This window comes from Ovis canadensis, chromosome 1 (genome assembly GCF_042477335.2).
Source record: "Ovis canadensis isolate MfBH-ARS-UI-01 breed Bighorn chromosome 1, ARS-UI_OviCan_v2, whole genome shotgun sequence".
NCBI lineage: Eukaryota > Metazoa > Chordata > Mammalia > Artiodactyla > Bovidae > Ovis > Ovis canadensis.
The window spans coordinates 176960243-176976093 of record NC_091245.1 but is presented as its reverse complement, the minus strand read 5'-3'; the positions used below and the strand labels follow the sequence as shown (position 1 = coordinate 176976093).

General features: G+C 38.3%; 1 protein-coding gene across 2 annotated transcripts in view; it reads right to left on the bottom strand.

The window, feature by feature from the left end:
* Nucleotides 1-14609, bottom strand: part of TRAT1 (T cell receptor associated transmembrane adaptor 1) — a 47043-nt gene extending 32434 nt beyond the window's left edge. Inside the window, exon 1 of one of the 2 annotated variants that reach the window (XM_069579234.1) lies at nucleotides 14293-14609. In XM_069579234.1, coding sequence (XP_069435335.1) covers nucleotides 14293-14299 — 7 coding nt within the window. In that variant the 5' untranslated portion in view covers nucleotides 14300-14609. The remainder of the gene's footprint in view (nucleotides 1-14292) is intronic. The other variant, XM_069579244.1, reaches the window with a different exon arrangement.
* Nucleotides 14610-15851: the final 1242 nt, after the last annotated feature.

Genomic DNA, 15851 nt, shown 5'->3' with positions numbered 1-15851 from the left:
CTAGGAAGCCCATGCTTTAATTGCCACTGTCACAATACAGGGTTATTAACTTCTGATTTCTGTTATTAATGATTAAACTAATGATTTTTATTATTAAAGATTTTTCTTCCTTTCTTTTCCTTGTATATGTCCCTTTAGGACCACAGTCTAGATACAGTCTCGATTCTTCCACATTTTAAAGCAATTTGAGTGCACACAGTCTTTTCTGTTGCAGTATGTCACAACTATCATTTTAGGTTGTTCACGCAACCAAATGTAGACTCTCATCATCACCCTCTACACTCACTGTGTCTGCTGCTGATGCTGATGCTAAGTCGCTTCAGTCATGTCCGTCTGGTGACACTTAAATAAATGAACTTTAATTGCTACAAAAAAGCCAGGCTTATACAATCATCCATGTTCAAAGTTAAAAACAATTAGTAAACTCAGATAAGCCAAAAAAGGATAAGAATCAGCTATAATCCTACTATCAAGAGACAGTCACTGGGAACACTTTGGTTAATGCACTTTCAAACTTATTTTCTCTGTAGAAGCTGTTTTGGTCATGAGGCATATGATTTAATTATACTGACTATACTGTTATCTGCTTCCCCCTGATAATTATAGAGCATGCTTCTTTTCCTATAAGCTAAATATTCCTTTGTTTCTTTTAGCTGCCCTATATTCCATTGTATGGATTTCCCATAATTTAATTAATCGTTTATTTTTAGACATTTAAATTGCTTCTAATTTTTGTTTATGTAAGAAATTTTGTGATGATTATCTTTAACCAAAACTATACACCCAATCTTAATTTATTTTAAGGTAAAAATTCCTGAAACTGAATTACTGGATCAAAGAATTTTGCCATCTTGATGGCCAGTGTTTGAAAACAGAGTACTAAGCAGACCCTTTTCAGGTCAGTTTGGCCTCTGTTCCTGTTAGTTCAATCGGCCCTGACTTTATGGATCTTTGTGTTAATCCTCGCTCCATCAATCACTACTCTTAACCCAACTACTATCTTTACACACCCTGTTCCCATACACTCCTCTTTTCCAGAATTTCTGGAGAAAGTTTTCCCTTTATTTTTTCTCTGGAGCCTGTGACATAGGTCCTTCAGGAGAAGGTGGCTGATCCTACCTCTGCCCTAAACATAGAGGACATCACACTTTTCTTTGCATATTGTGTGCTCAAAACTCTTTGTGATTCCGTGGACTGTAGCATGCCAGGGTCCTCTGTCAATGGAATTTTCCAGGCAAGAATACTGAAGTGGGTTGCCACTTCTTTCTAAGGGGAACTTCCTGACCCAGGGATTGAACTCGCGTCTCTTGCATTGCAGGCGGATTCTTTACCGCTGGGCCACCTGGGAATCCCTTTTCTTTCTTTACCATGAGTTTTGTCATTGTTGTTGTTCAGTCACTAAGTCATGTCCGACTCTTTGCAAGGTCATGGACTTCAGCCTCACCGACCTCCCAGCCCATCACTGTCTCCTGGAGTTTGCCCAAGTTCATGTCCATTGAGTTGGTGATGCTATCCAACCATCTCATCATTTGTCACCCTCTTCTCCTCCTGCCTTCAATGTTTCCCAGCATCAGGGTCTTTTCCAATGAGCTGGCTTCTTCCCATCAGGTGGCCAAAGTACTGAAGCTTCAGCTTCAGCATCAGTCCTTCCAATGAACATTCAGGGATGATTTCCTTTAGGATTGACTGATTTGATCTCCTTGCTATGCAAGGGGGCTTTAAAGAGTCTCCTCCCAATGCCACAATTTGAGAGCGTCAGTTCTTCAGCACTCAGCCTCCTTTATGGTTCACCTCTCATATCCATACACGACTACTAGAAAGACTTTAGCTTTGACTAAACAGACCTCTGTCAGCAGTTATTTCTACAAAATATTACTTTAAGTTTTCTGTCTGTCTTTCAGGACTTGTCTACTATACACAGTCAATAATAGATGATGCTCCAATCATTCTAAAGCACTTGCAATTTTCAATAGAGACCATACTTTATGTCTGGACATTTGCCTCTTTTCCTGAAATACCTTTCTCCTTGGCCATCTGACAAATTCCTTGTCATCCTTCAAAAGTGCCTTCTCTGAAGCCCTCACGCAGTACTGCCTGTCCCTCACCAAGCAACATCTCATATATCCCTTTACATTTCAACAAACATCAAAGTAATCATTTATGTATAAAAACTCCTCCCTGCTAGACTGAACTTCCCAAAGGAGAGAAAGTCTCTTTTATCTTCACACTTCAATTTCCTCAATGCACCTATTGTTAATAAGACTCATATAAATAGATTTGTGTAATGATGTTTCTCACTAATGCTCAATAAATGGTAGCTATTGCTATTGTTATTACCTTATTACTTTGGTCACCTGATGTGAAGAGCTGACTCATTTAAAAAGACCTTGATGCTGGGAAAGATTAAAGGCAAAAGGAGAAAAGGTCGACAGAGGATGAGATGTTGGATGGTATCACCAGTTCACTGGACATGAACTTGGGCAAACTCCAGGGGACAGTGAGGGACAGGGGGGCCTGGTGTGCTGCAGTCCACAGGGTCACAAAAAGTTGGACATGACTTAGCGACTGAACACACATAATAGTAAGACTCCTACTATTATTTCTATATCCTATTCAGCACAAGTAGGTGCTCACTAATTATGTGTCTGACTAAATGAAGAGTAAAGGGAAGAGGGCAACTTAATAAGCAGGGCCAACAGAAGGGTTCTGCTCAAGTATCAAATATAGACACATCCACAACCCAGGAAAAGACAGACTGAAAATCCTGTTACATATGTCTCTAGGACTATTGAGAAGAAGACCTATTTCCCAGGAGCTAGGAAACAGAACCCCTGAGAAAGGAGTAACTCATTGTCGCTTTGGTGAAGCTACTCATCAATTTACCATCCTAATTCTCTTTGCCCTGAGCCTGTATTTGCCAAAAAAATCTACCTATAAGTTGTATCCTAGGAAACTTGATACAAGTAAGCTAGTGCTAACAGTTGGCTATCTGATTAGATTTATGGGTGGTTACAACTATAAAGGTAAAATTTTATTTTCTTGTTTAAAAAATCAGTCTTTGAGGACTTTGAGTAGTGTCCATTCAAATCTCCTGAAAAAAGGAATTTAGAAAATACCGTTAGCTTAGCTAAGCTGTGAACTCTACTGCAACCCAGGATACATATGCTTGCATAAACCTGGGATGCTTGCGTAAAACACGAGAGTCAGGGTGAGTAGAAACAACTGTCACAGACCACATATCATTTTGAAAAGCATGAAATGGAGATGTGCTTTCATTCTCTTCTCAACCTTTACCTTAAAAAACTCAGGTGTTTACTTCTATGTATCAAATGTACACTTTCCTACTATGAGAACAGAAAAATGGATGTCTTCCTATAAGCTGACAACAAGGTTCTATCTACATAAACCAAGAGTTGCCTCATGAAATAGTTGTTTCAGCTATTCTTTGTCAGAGAATAATGGAAGACTAACTCCTGCATTTAAAACTCAAATAAGTTTTTGGCAAATGTTCTTTATGATTTCTTTTTATTTGGGGCCTAGAAAATAATATAGTGTAGTATAGTATAACTTATCTAAGAATATAGCATATTAACCAAAAAGATGCACTGCCTACAATTAAGAATTTAATAGATATTTTAATAATTTACCTTTGGCCAAATTAGGGGTGACTTGTAGCCTTGCTTGGGCTTCCCCGGTGACTCTGTGATAAAGAATCTGCCTGCAGTGCAGGAGTCTCAAACGCTGTGGGTTCAATCCCTGGGTCAGGGAGATCCCCTGGAAGAGGGCATGGCAACCCACTCCAGTATTCTGGCCTGGAGAATCCCCTGGACAGAGGAGTCTGGCAGGCTACAGTCAACAGGGTCATAAAAAGTCAGACAGGACTGAAGTGACTTAGCACAGCATAGCCTTGCTTTAGAAATGGTCCATCTAGAATTCAGTTCAGTTCAGTCGTTCAGTCATGTCCGACTCTGCAATCCTGCGGATTGCAGCACTCCAGGCTTCCCTGTCCATCACCAACTCCCGGAGCTTACTCAAACTAATGTCCATCGAGTTGGTGATGCATCCAACCATCTCATCCTCTGTCATCCCCTTCTCCTCATGCTTTCAGTCTTTGCCAGCATCAGGGTCTTTTTCAAGGAGTCAGTTCTTCGCATCAGATGGTCAAAGTATCGGAGTTTCAGCTTTAGCATCAGTCCTTCCAACGAATATTCAGGACTGATTTTTTAGAATGGACTGGTTGGATCTCCAGCACTACAGTTCAAAAGCATCAATTCTCTAGCACTGAGCTTTCTTTATAGTCCAGTTCTCACATCTATACATGACTACTGGAAAAACCATAGCTTTGACTAGACAGATCTTTGTTGGCAAGGTAATGTCTCTGCTTTTTAATATACTATCTAGGTTGGTCATAGCTTATCTTCCAAGGACCAAGCGTCTTTTAATTTCACAGCTGCAATCACCATCTGCAGTGACTTTGGAGCCCAAAAAAATTAAGTCTGTCACTGCTTCCATTGTTTCCCCATCTATGCGCCATGAAGTTATGGGACTGGATGCCATGATCTTAGTTTTCTGAATGTTCAGCTTTAAGCCAACTTTTTCACTCTCCTCTTTCGCTTTCATGAAGAGGCTCTTTAGTTCTTCTTCACTTTCTGCCATAAGGGTGGTGTCATCTGCATATCTGAGGTTATTGATATTTCTCCCGGCAATCTCAATTCCAGCTTGTGGTTCATCCAGTATGGCGTTTCTCATGATGTACTCTGCATACAATTTCAATAAGCAGGGTGACAATATACAGCCTTGACGTACTCTTTTTCCTATTTGGAACCAGTCTGTTGTTCCGTGTCCAGTTCTAACTGCTGCTTCTTGACCTGTAAACAGGTCTCAGGAGGCAGGTCAGGTAGTCTGGTATTCCCATCTCTTTCAATATTTTCCACAGTGTGTTGTGATCCAAATAGTCAAAGGCTTCGGCGTAGTCAGTAAAGCAGAAGTAGATGTTTTCCTGGAATTATCTTGCTTTTTTGATGATCCAGCAGATGTTGGCAATTTGATTTCCGATTCCTCTGCCTTTTCTAAATCCAGCTTGAACATCTGGAAGTTCACCATTCATATACCATTGAAGCCTGTCTTGGAGAATTTTGAGCATTACTTTGCTAGCATTTGAGTTGAGTGCAAATGTGCAGTAGCTTGAACATTCTTTGGCACTGATTTTCTTTGGGATTGGAATGAAACCTGACCTTTTAAAGTCCTGTGATCATTGCTAAGTTTTCCAAATTTGCTGGTATATTGAGTGCAGCACTTTCACAGCATCGTCTTTTAGGATTTGAAATAGCTCAGCTGGAATTCCATCACCTCCACTAGCCTTGTTTGTAGTGATGCTTCCTAAGGCCCACTTGACTTCACATTCCAGGATGTCTGGCTCTAGGTGAGTGATGACACCATCGTGGTTTTCTGGGTGATGAAGATCTTTTTTGTACAGTTCTTCTGTGTATTCTTGCCACCTCTTCTTAATATCTTCTGCTTCTGCTAGGTCCATACCATTTCTGTCCTTTATTGTGCCCATCTTTGCATGAAATGTTCCCTTGGTATCTCTAATTTTCTTGAAGAGATCTCTAGTCTTTCCCATTCAATTATTTTCCTCTATTTCTTTGTATTGATCACACTGACCATCTAGAATTACTGCATCTAATCATCGTGTCATATATTTTAGGGATTTGATCATTCATTTATACACATGGTTAAAAGGTGCAAAACAGATTTTGGAAGATTTTTTGACTCTCCCTGCAGATTTCCCCTAGGTCAACCTCTGAATGGAGGCTTTGATTATTTTTACACCAAGACATGTCCTAGTTAAGTTCCCAAGATTTCTTAAGAGAATATAGGACTTGCTTCCATCTCAGCTGATAACCCTGTATAAAATAGCAACAGAGCTAAACTTCAGGTTGTAGTCAGAAAATAAAAATTAACTCTTTATTGCTCTTTTTATTCTCTTCCATTTTCTACATTTTCTGCCTTTGTTATCAGGACAAAATAAAACTTATTTTGAGAAAAAGAACCAACTGTATGAAACTTGCTGTTGAATTTATTAATTATAGAGATGCTATGGACTAGAAGATATTATTTAATACCTCACTGGTATCAAAAATGTCATGAAATACAAAGCTTCTGAATGAAAATCTTCCTACTTGTAACTCAGACCATGTTACAAAATGTATAAGAAGCTGAGGATCTCCTCAAGAAAGGATAAATTTTTACTCTAATAATCCATGTGAATATTGTCACTGGTCAATATTGTCACTGATCGTCTGTCTAACCTTGTATATCATTTGACACGCAATAGGATTATATACTACTCTTGTGAATTAATTGCACCCTTTGCTCCTCTTCTCTTTGTGCTGATTTCTTTGGATCTCCTTTATGTGTACTATTCTATGTATTATTTATGCGTACTGTTCTATGTACTAATACTTCTCTTTCTTGGGGAAGGGTAAGAGAGCAAATAAACAGATAGAAAATATAATAAATCTCTAGAATTTATCATCCTTGGGAGAACTAATAAAATCATCCTTCGGAGAACTAACAAAATCAGTCTCCTTTGTACTTACCTATTTTTCCCTTTCCATTTCCCATAGAATCTAGTATTTAGTATATACTCAATAAATAGTTGTGCTTTGTGTAGATAAAACACAGCAGAGTAGGAAAAGGTGTACGTCAAAGCAGGAAGCAGAAAATCCTAATTTCTTTTTTTTTTTTCAGGACTATTTGCTTTTATTTTTTTTAAATTTTATTTTATTTGTTTAACTTTATTTTACTTTATAGTACTGTATTGGTTTTGGCATACATTGACATGAATCCACCACTGATTCTAGCTATAAATTCTTATCATTCACAAAAGTATATTTCACTTATGAAGTTTCCTTCATCCATTAATTTTTACAAGAAGATAATTTTGCTCTGAGCAGCAAAGAAATAAAGCAATATCAAAAGATTATACTTATACTAAAGGCTTTAGGAAAGCCCTAATAATTTTCATGAAATACATCAGCAACTCCAAGGAAAGAACTTGGACCACACTGTACATCCCTTTAGGGCTGGGTTTTGTCATTTGCTAGGACAGTAAATTTGCTTTATCAGTTACAGACATTTTAAAACAGGCTAAATTCTAATATGTACAGATTTGTTTAACATGGTCTCTAGTTTTCCCCTGATTTTAAGAGTCTATGATTCCTGTGTAACCCTTCTATTTCCCAAGATATTTTTCTTTTGTAATGCAACCAGAGTTAAAAGTAGGAAGGTTTTTATTTGGAAGTTTTGTATTTCATGACACTCTTGATATCTTTCAAAATGGCAATGGCGACCCTGTATGCAAGACAGGAAAAAAGACACAGCTGTGTATAACGGACTTTTGGACTCAGAGGGAGAGGGAGAGGGTGGGATGATTTGGGAGAATAGCATTCTAACATGTATACTATCATATAAGAATTGAATCGCCAGTCTATGTCCAAAGCAGGATACAGCATGCTTGGGGCTGGTACATGGGGATGACCCACAGAGATGTTATGGGGAGGGAGGTGGGAGGGGGGTTCATGTTTGGGAACACATGTAAGAATTAAAGATTTTAAAATTAAAAAAATTAAAAACTAAAAAAAAAAAAAAGAAAAGAAAAAATTTTTGATTGCCAACAATAAATGCCCTATTTTGAAAAGCAAAACAAAAAACACAGAGATGAGAAGATATTGAATAGCTAAATGGTGGAGATTTTTAACTTGAATGGTAGTTTTGTGTAAATGTTCACATATACTGACTCACACATATACTTCGTACCTCCTCTTCCTGAGTTCCTTTCCATATGCAGTACGCCCATGTGGGTGTCTATTCAATACTAACAGTGCCTCTTATAACAGTGGATGTGCAAAGTACCTAAAATTTCTTGCCTGACAAATGCAATCGTTAGTACCACTATTCATGAATTGTAATTACTTTCATATAGCTTTTAAAGAGTACTCTTACACAATTTTAATTTAGTTATCTATACTGTTAAAAAACTGAAAGTTTTTGGATGTTATTAGTGAGGCAATGTCAGGTAGGAAAACTATGACTGAAGTTTCTAACTCGCTTTCAACTACCAGGGGCCAATGTGTGTTTGTGAGTTGCTCAGTGATGTCTGACTCTTTGTGATCCCATGGACTATAGTCCACCAGCCTCCTCTGTCCATGGAATTCTCTAGGCAAGAATACTGGAGTGGGTTGTGATTTCCTTTGCCAGGGGATCTTCCTGACCCACAGATCAAACCTGGGTCTCCGCATTGCAAGCAGATTCTTTACCAGCTGAGCCAGCAGGAAAACCCACCAGGGGCTAATAGTAGTAGTTTAAATATAAGTTGGCTTAAAACTCAACATTCAGAAAACTAAGATCATGGCATCTGGTCCTTTCACTTCATGGCAAATAGATGGGGAAACAGTGGAAACAGTGAGAGATTTTATTTTCTTGGGCTCCAAAATCACTGCAGATGGTGACTGCAGCCGTGAAATTAAAAGATGTTTGCTCCTTGGAAGAAAAGCTATGACCAAACTAGTCAGCATATTAAAAAGCAGAGACATTACTTTGCCAACAAAGGTCTGTGTAGTCAAAGCTATGGTTTTTCTAGCAGTCATGTATGGATGTGAAATTTGGACTATAAAGAAAGCTGAGCACCAAAGAACTGATGCTTTTGAACTGTGGTGTTGGAGAAGTGTCTTGAGAGTCCCTTCGACTGCAAGAAGATCCAACCAGTTCATCCTAAATGAAATCAGTTCCGAATATTCATTGGAAAGACTGATGCTGAAGCTGAAACTTCAATACTTTGGCCACCTGATGCGAAGAACTGACTCCTTGGAAAAGACTCTGATGCTGGGAAAGATTGAAGGCAGGAGGAGAAGGGGATGACAGAGGATGAGATGGTTGGATGGCATCACCAGCTCAATGGACATGAGTTTGAGCATGCTCCAGGAGTTGGTGATGGACAGCGAAGCCTGGCATGCTGCAGTCCATGGGGTTGCAAAGAGTTGGACACGACTGAGCGACTGAACTGAACTGATAGTTCAACATAAAAGTTCTGATATTACAGTCTCCATGGATTCTACTCATGGAATGAACATTTCTTATTGTAGTGATCATTTGGTTGCAAACTAGGCACATTATTGATGACTCTTTGTTGCACGCTGCCACTGTCTACACAGCCTCTGCCACTACTGTCCATATGCATTATCCCATCAGTAAAAGGCATCAGAATCATGGACTGGATCACTGGAAGAGATTCTCAAATCTAGTCCCAGGCTTTCAAGTAAATAAGAAATTTTTTAATGCAAAAATTGAAAACTGCCAAACTTAAATGTGCCTATTATGAATAGGTTATTTGAAAAGTGAATGATACATGTTAGGAAGGGGCCATGATGGGAAGAGGGACATCAGCAATATGAAGCTTTGGAACATCTGTTTTGGAACAGTGTATAGGGAAAGAGGCAGAAGGTGTGACTTTCTGCAGATCACTGACCCTCACCATAAAGTGAAAGTGAAAATTGCTCAGTTGTGTCCGACTCCTTGCAATCCCATGGACTATGCCCTTCATGGAATTGTCCAGGCCAGAACACTGGAGTGGGTAGCTATTACCTTCTCCAAGGGATCTTCCCAACCCAGGGATCAAATCCAGGTTTCCCGCATTGCAGGTGGATTCTTTACCAGCTGAGCCACAAAGGAAGCCCGACTGTCACATTACTGCTGCTGCTAAGTCGCTTCCGTCGTGTCTGACTCTGTGCGACCCCATAGACGGCAGCCCACCAGGCTCCGCCGTCCCTGGGATTCTCCAGGCAAGAACACTGGAGTGGGTTTCCATTTCCTTCTCCAATGCATGAAAGGAAAAAGTGAAAGTGAAGTCGCTCAATCATGTCCGACTCTTCGTGACCCCGTTCGTGCAGCCCATCAAGCTCCTCCGTCCATGGAATTTTCCAGGCAAGAGCACTGGAGCACTAAGCCAACTATAAATATGGTGTTCAGAAACCATCTATGTGACACAAAGGTCCCCTCTTTCTAGTACATCATGATTCCTCTTAACCAATACTTATTGATTTTACCTGAGGAAAGTGTACATAGGGGAGTGAGACGGAGGGTAGATTTTAAGACAGCATGTTATGATTCCTGTAGTATTAGAATCGTCATTTCTTTCATAATTAAACTCTGAACTGGTAAGCTTGGGAAGACCTATTGGGATTCTGAAGTCTGCCAAAATCTCTACTGTAGATGAATCTGTATTTTTCTGTACTTTTAGCTGCTCCATTTTGTATATGTACTTACTGATTCCTGTGGGAGAACCACCTTGGTAAGAGCCTCTGAAGAAGGCATAGGTGTGCGCAACTTCATCCAACAAAATACTGTAACTAGTACATTTCTTTAATGTTTTAAGAAGGCCTGTTAATTGTTTCTTCCCTTTTTAAGTCAGGAATGCTGAGAAAATTAAATGAAAAAAAAATGTCTGGAAAAGAATTCAATATTTATTTATTTATTAACTAGCAATTTGTAGGTATTAATTTCTTAGAGTTGTGAGCTTTACGTGACAATCATTGCTGGGTTAACTGCTCTTAAGATCACTATCAATTATTACCTAATTAAATGACTGTGTTGGACCTATTTTAAAGAACGTCTGGGTTCAAAAGATTCATAAATGCGTCCTATCTAGTCTCTAAAAGAGAAGCTTTCATTGCTCTCAAAAGATGACTGAGACTCAAGGGAAAAGAAACTGAGTAAAGACAATGAAAATCTTTTTTTCCTTCAAAAAACAGCAATGTGTAACTAGAGTGAATCATTGTTTAAATTAAATTAATAGCAGCCCAAAGGAGTTGTTTTTGCCATTTGATTCAGAAAACCCTGATTGTGAGAACACAGGAGCACAGTAGGAACTGGGATGCTGGCACATTTACTGATGCAGGGACTACAAGCCACGTGTGCGGTGATGTACTTGGTCTCTCAGTCGTGTCCGACTCTTTGTGACCTCATGGACCATAGCCTGCTAGGCTCCTCTGTCCCTGGGGATTCTCCAGGCAAGAATACTGGAGAGGGTTACTATGACCTCCTCCAGGCGATCTTCTAGACCCAGCAATTGAACTGGAGTCTCCTGCATTGCAGGCTGATTCTTTACCAACAAGCCTTTTAGGTAGGGGAGAAGGAAAACTTTGGATTTTACTTTTCACACATTGTTTTTACTCAACTAGGAATAATCTCACTTTTCCATTGTGTTCACATTTATTTTCTCCTTTACTTCACCTATCTAATTTAAAAAATACTATACTCTGAGTCTCTCCTTTCATATTAAGCATGTTTCATTTTGTTTCTTGGCTTTTAAGATCTATGATGCTTTAATGGCAAATATTGTACATATTTTATCTTCTATGGAATTTTAGGTCTTAATTGTCAACGGAGGAGCTCCTGAATTACACTAGAAAAATCTAAATCTAAATTATGAAATCCTAAGGAAAAAATTTTATCATCTCCTCCAAATTTAAAATTAATTGATGGGAAATAGTTGAATGTCATATTCACTGCTCTCAGCCTTCCCACACTTGCCAAGTTTCCCATGACTGTCAGTTCATAGCAATTATTCATAGTATTGCTATGTTCATTTCTGCAGGGCATTAGCAAAACTGGTACAATTGTTTTCGTTCTTTGCTAATATATGTACATGTACCTGGGAAAGATAAAGAGAATTGTGAAAATCACATATCAATTTATGTTCCCTGTGGAATAATCTAATCAGTTTTAAAATCCATCAACCAAAACACTGGGAAGCAAATTCACAGATATTATAATATCTATTATCTTCTACAAATGGCTCATACATATTGATATTAAAAATAGTATTAGCACAATTAAAAGCAAAAGATATAATCAGATAATTCACAAGTGTTAGAAGTATAAACAGTTTTAAAACCCATGCAAAAATGTTCATTTTCATTATAATCAGAGTAAGACATATTAAACAATGGCTTAGCATGTTGTTAGTCATAACTTTCCTTCCAAGGAGTAAGCGTCTTTTAATTTCATGGCTGCAATCACCATCTGCAGTGATTTTGGAGCCCCCCAAAATAAAGTCTGACACTGTTTCCACTGTTTCCCCATCTATTTGCCATGAAGTGATGGGACCAGATGCCATGATCTTAGTTTTCTGAATGTTGAGCTTTAAGCCAACTTTTTCACTCTCCTCTTTCCCTTTCATCAAGAGGCTTTTTAGTTCCTCTCCAGGAGTTGGTGATGGACAGGGAGGCCTGGTGTGCTGCAATTCATGGGGTCGCAAGGAGTCGGACACAACTGAGCAACTGAGCTGAACTGAACTAGCATGTTGTGCTTATCAAATTAGTAAAGATGTATAAAACTGAGACCAACTTGTTAAGGAGAAATGCTTCTAGGATGAGAGTGAATTGACAACAACCTTGGAAAAGCAATTTGACAATAATGATACTTAAAATGATCATCACTTCTTATTCAGTAATTCTATGTCTAGGAATCTTTCCTAAGAAAATATCCTTAATATAGAAAAAGCTACAAAGTTGTTCATCCCTCTGTCATTTAAAATATAAAAAGACTGGATGCAACATAAATGTCTAACAATAAACAAATGACTAAGTAAATTATAACTCAACTGGTGTCACTGTACATTCATATAAAACAGCTAAGCAGAAGATACCATGAAGATGGAGATGGTGATAATGTTAGTGAAAAACACTGAACACATGATTTTATAAACACTATTATTTTAGTTATGAAAAGCAAACAGTAGAATAAAAAGAAGCAAAAGTTGGAAGGAAATACAACATAATATTTTCTAAAATGATGGAAACTAAATTTTTTCATTTGTATTCCACACTTCTCCCACTTCATATATTATACATATCTTCTCTTATAATTGGGCTTCTCTGATAGCTCAGCTGGTAAAGAATCTGCCTGCAATGCAGGAGACCCTGGTTCGATTCCAGGGTCGGGAAGATCGGCTGGAGAAGGGATAGGCTACCCAATCCAGTATTCTCGGGCTTTCCTTGTGGCTCAGCTGGTAAAGAATCTGCCCACAATGAGGGAGACCTGGGTTTGATCCCTGGGTTGGGAAGATGCCCTGGAGAAGGGAAAGTCTGTACACTCTAGTATTCTGGCCTGGAGAATTCCATAGAATCGCAAAGAGTTGGACAGGACAGAGAGACTTTCACTTTTCTCTTATAACATTTATTTAAAGAAATTAAAAGTACATTAAAGAATAAAGGAGGAATGATAGTTAACGTGGAGCAAAAATTAGGCTAATAAATGTGGATTCAATGCTTATAGTCCATTCCAAAGGTGATAGTATTTTCACTGGCCTTTGCAAATTGTCATCACTCTGAAAGTTGATGATTGAATTGATTTCTGGGAAGATAATATAATGCCTAAAGTGTAAGGAATTAGAATGTTGTTACTTATGACCTGCTTTTTTTTAACTTTATTTTATATTGGAGTATAGTTAATTAACAATGTTATTAATAGTTTCAGGTGTACAACAAGGTGATTCAGGTATATATATACATGTCTCCGTTCTTTTTCAAATTCCTTTCTTGATTAGGCTGTTATATAACACTGAGCAGGGTCCCCTGTGCTATACAGTAGGTCCTTGTTGGTTATTCATTTTAAATATAGCAGTGCATAAATGTCAATCCCAGAATGCTTTTCTTGCTTTATAATTAAACTATGAAAAGGAATATGCAAAGTCAAGGAGAGATCCTTTAAAAATAACAAGTACTTTAAATGGGAAGATTATCAAGGAACAGGAGCTTCCCCAGTGGCTCAGCAAAAAAGAATCTGCCTGCAATGCAGGAGACCAGGTTCTATCCCCATGTCGGGAAGATTCCCCTGGAGAAGGGAATGGCTACCCGCTCTTGCCTGGAGTATTCTTGCCTGGAGAATTCCATGGACAAAGCAGTCTAGTGGGCTACAGTCTGTGGGATCACAAAGAGTCGGACATGACTGACGCGACTTAGCATGCATCAAGGAACACATACCCAATAGCTACATTTAGCTTTATATTATAAGATACTATCCAACTTTTTAAGACAAAGTAGGCAATTTATGCTCATTGATATACTTCAAATACGTTCTAATTATAAAGTTCATCTCACGCTTTTAAAATAATTGTGTAAACTTAATTACTTTCCAAACCTTTATTAAGTATCTTTTTGCTAGAGGCTTAGACATTATTATGTAAATTCTTAGGCATATGAATTGAGCAAAATTTAAAATGCCACTTACCTGTCATGCTTTTTTTTCTATGAGAAATCCTTATGTAGCCATAAGCAAGTGTATGAATTAAAAATACTCCCGCAAGCTTTTTTTCTAAGTAATGTTGCTCTGTTGTTAGAAGTGTCAGTAAACTTTATCTGTACCTCAGTTTTTTCTCTCTTCTTAAAATCTTCTGCGTGTACTTTGTTCAGTTACAAACAGGAAATGTGGTGATGGAGGCTTGTAGAGTTTTGATCTGAAACCAGTAGGCTGTTAAACTTTTTTGTGAAACGTGAGAAGTAAAATCCCACAAGCCTCTGTACCCTGGCACTTGAACTTTTATCAGTACCTAACTAACGTTAAAACAAATAATAAAATCAATGTGTAAATTAGACCAGGCAGGATGAGATGGTTGGATGGCATCACTGACTCAATGGGCATGAGTTTGAGCAAATTCCAAGAGATAGTGAAGGACAGGGAAGCCTGGCGTGCTGCAGCCCATAGGGTCACAAAGAGTCGGATACAACTTAGCGAGTGAACAACAACAAGGATTCCCCATCTCTCAGGAGAAAATCTAGGGATCTCCTCCCAAGTGAGGTCATATGAAGACAAAATAAAATACACTAAACTGAGGAAGAAATGGTAAGAAGCCTGCAGGCATGCTCAGCTGTCGATTGTGTTATATTTGAGATGTCAGAGGAAAGGAAATTTTGGAACACTTACTTATCAGGTACCTTCTGTACCTAATTCCACTGGGAGATTGGGTGCCTGCCTTCTTTCCTGCCAACCTTGCCCCTGAAACATGAGTCTCTCTAGGGCCACACTGTGACAGGCTCCAGCTCTCTCCTGTCCTGGAGTCACAGTATCAGAAGTCCTTAAGTGTTAGTGTGCATAGTATGTTACATAGCATTAGTTTAACATGCATATTCCTTAGCCCTGCTGAATCAGAATATTTGGAGTGCAAATCTGCATTTTCACAATTACCATTGCTTATTTTAATATAAGTGTTGTGGATAATTCTCTGAGAAATCCATATGTGTGTGTGTGTGTGTGTGTCAATAATAGCATTTTATTTTTAATGTTAGATAAAAAATTGTCTTGGTCATATCTATGTATACAGTTTATAAGTATTTCTGTGTAAATATACCTGCTGCATATTTGCGTATGTGCTTATGCATATTTGCTTATGTACTTTGCCACTTTTCTTTAATTATAAAGTAATGACAAACCTGAATCCAGTTTATTACAAAAAGAGATGTACTTAAAGCTTTAAGAACTAAAACTTAATATAAAATTTAAAATAGGACTTTTGATGCACAAACTCAGAGCAGAGATACTAGGTGACTTGCTTTAGCTTAAGATTCCTGAGGGCAGGGAGAGCACTGATCTTATCTGTCCGTAACACTCCAGCATCTAGAGTAATGACTAGCACATTATAGTCTCAATAAATATTCTCACAATAATTGAATAAATAAAAGAATGTTAGTTTTCTGCTTTCTCCCTGCTCCATCACAGAAAAGAACTTCCCAGTAAACAAAATACAGTGCTTCTCTATTTCTTGGACAGAGTTAACAAAGCCATAACAAATT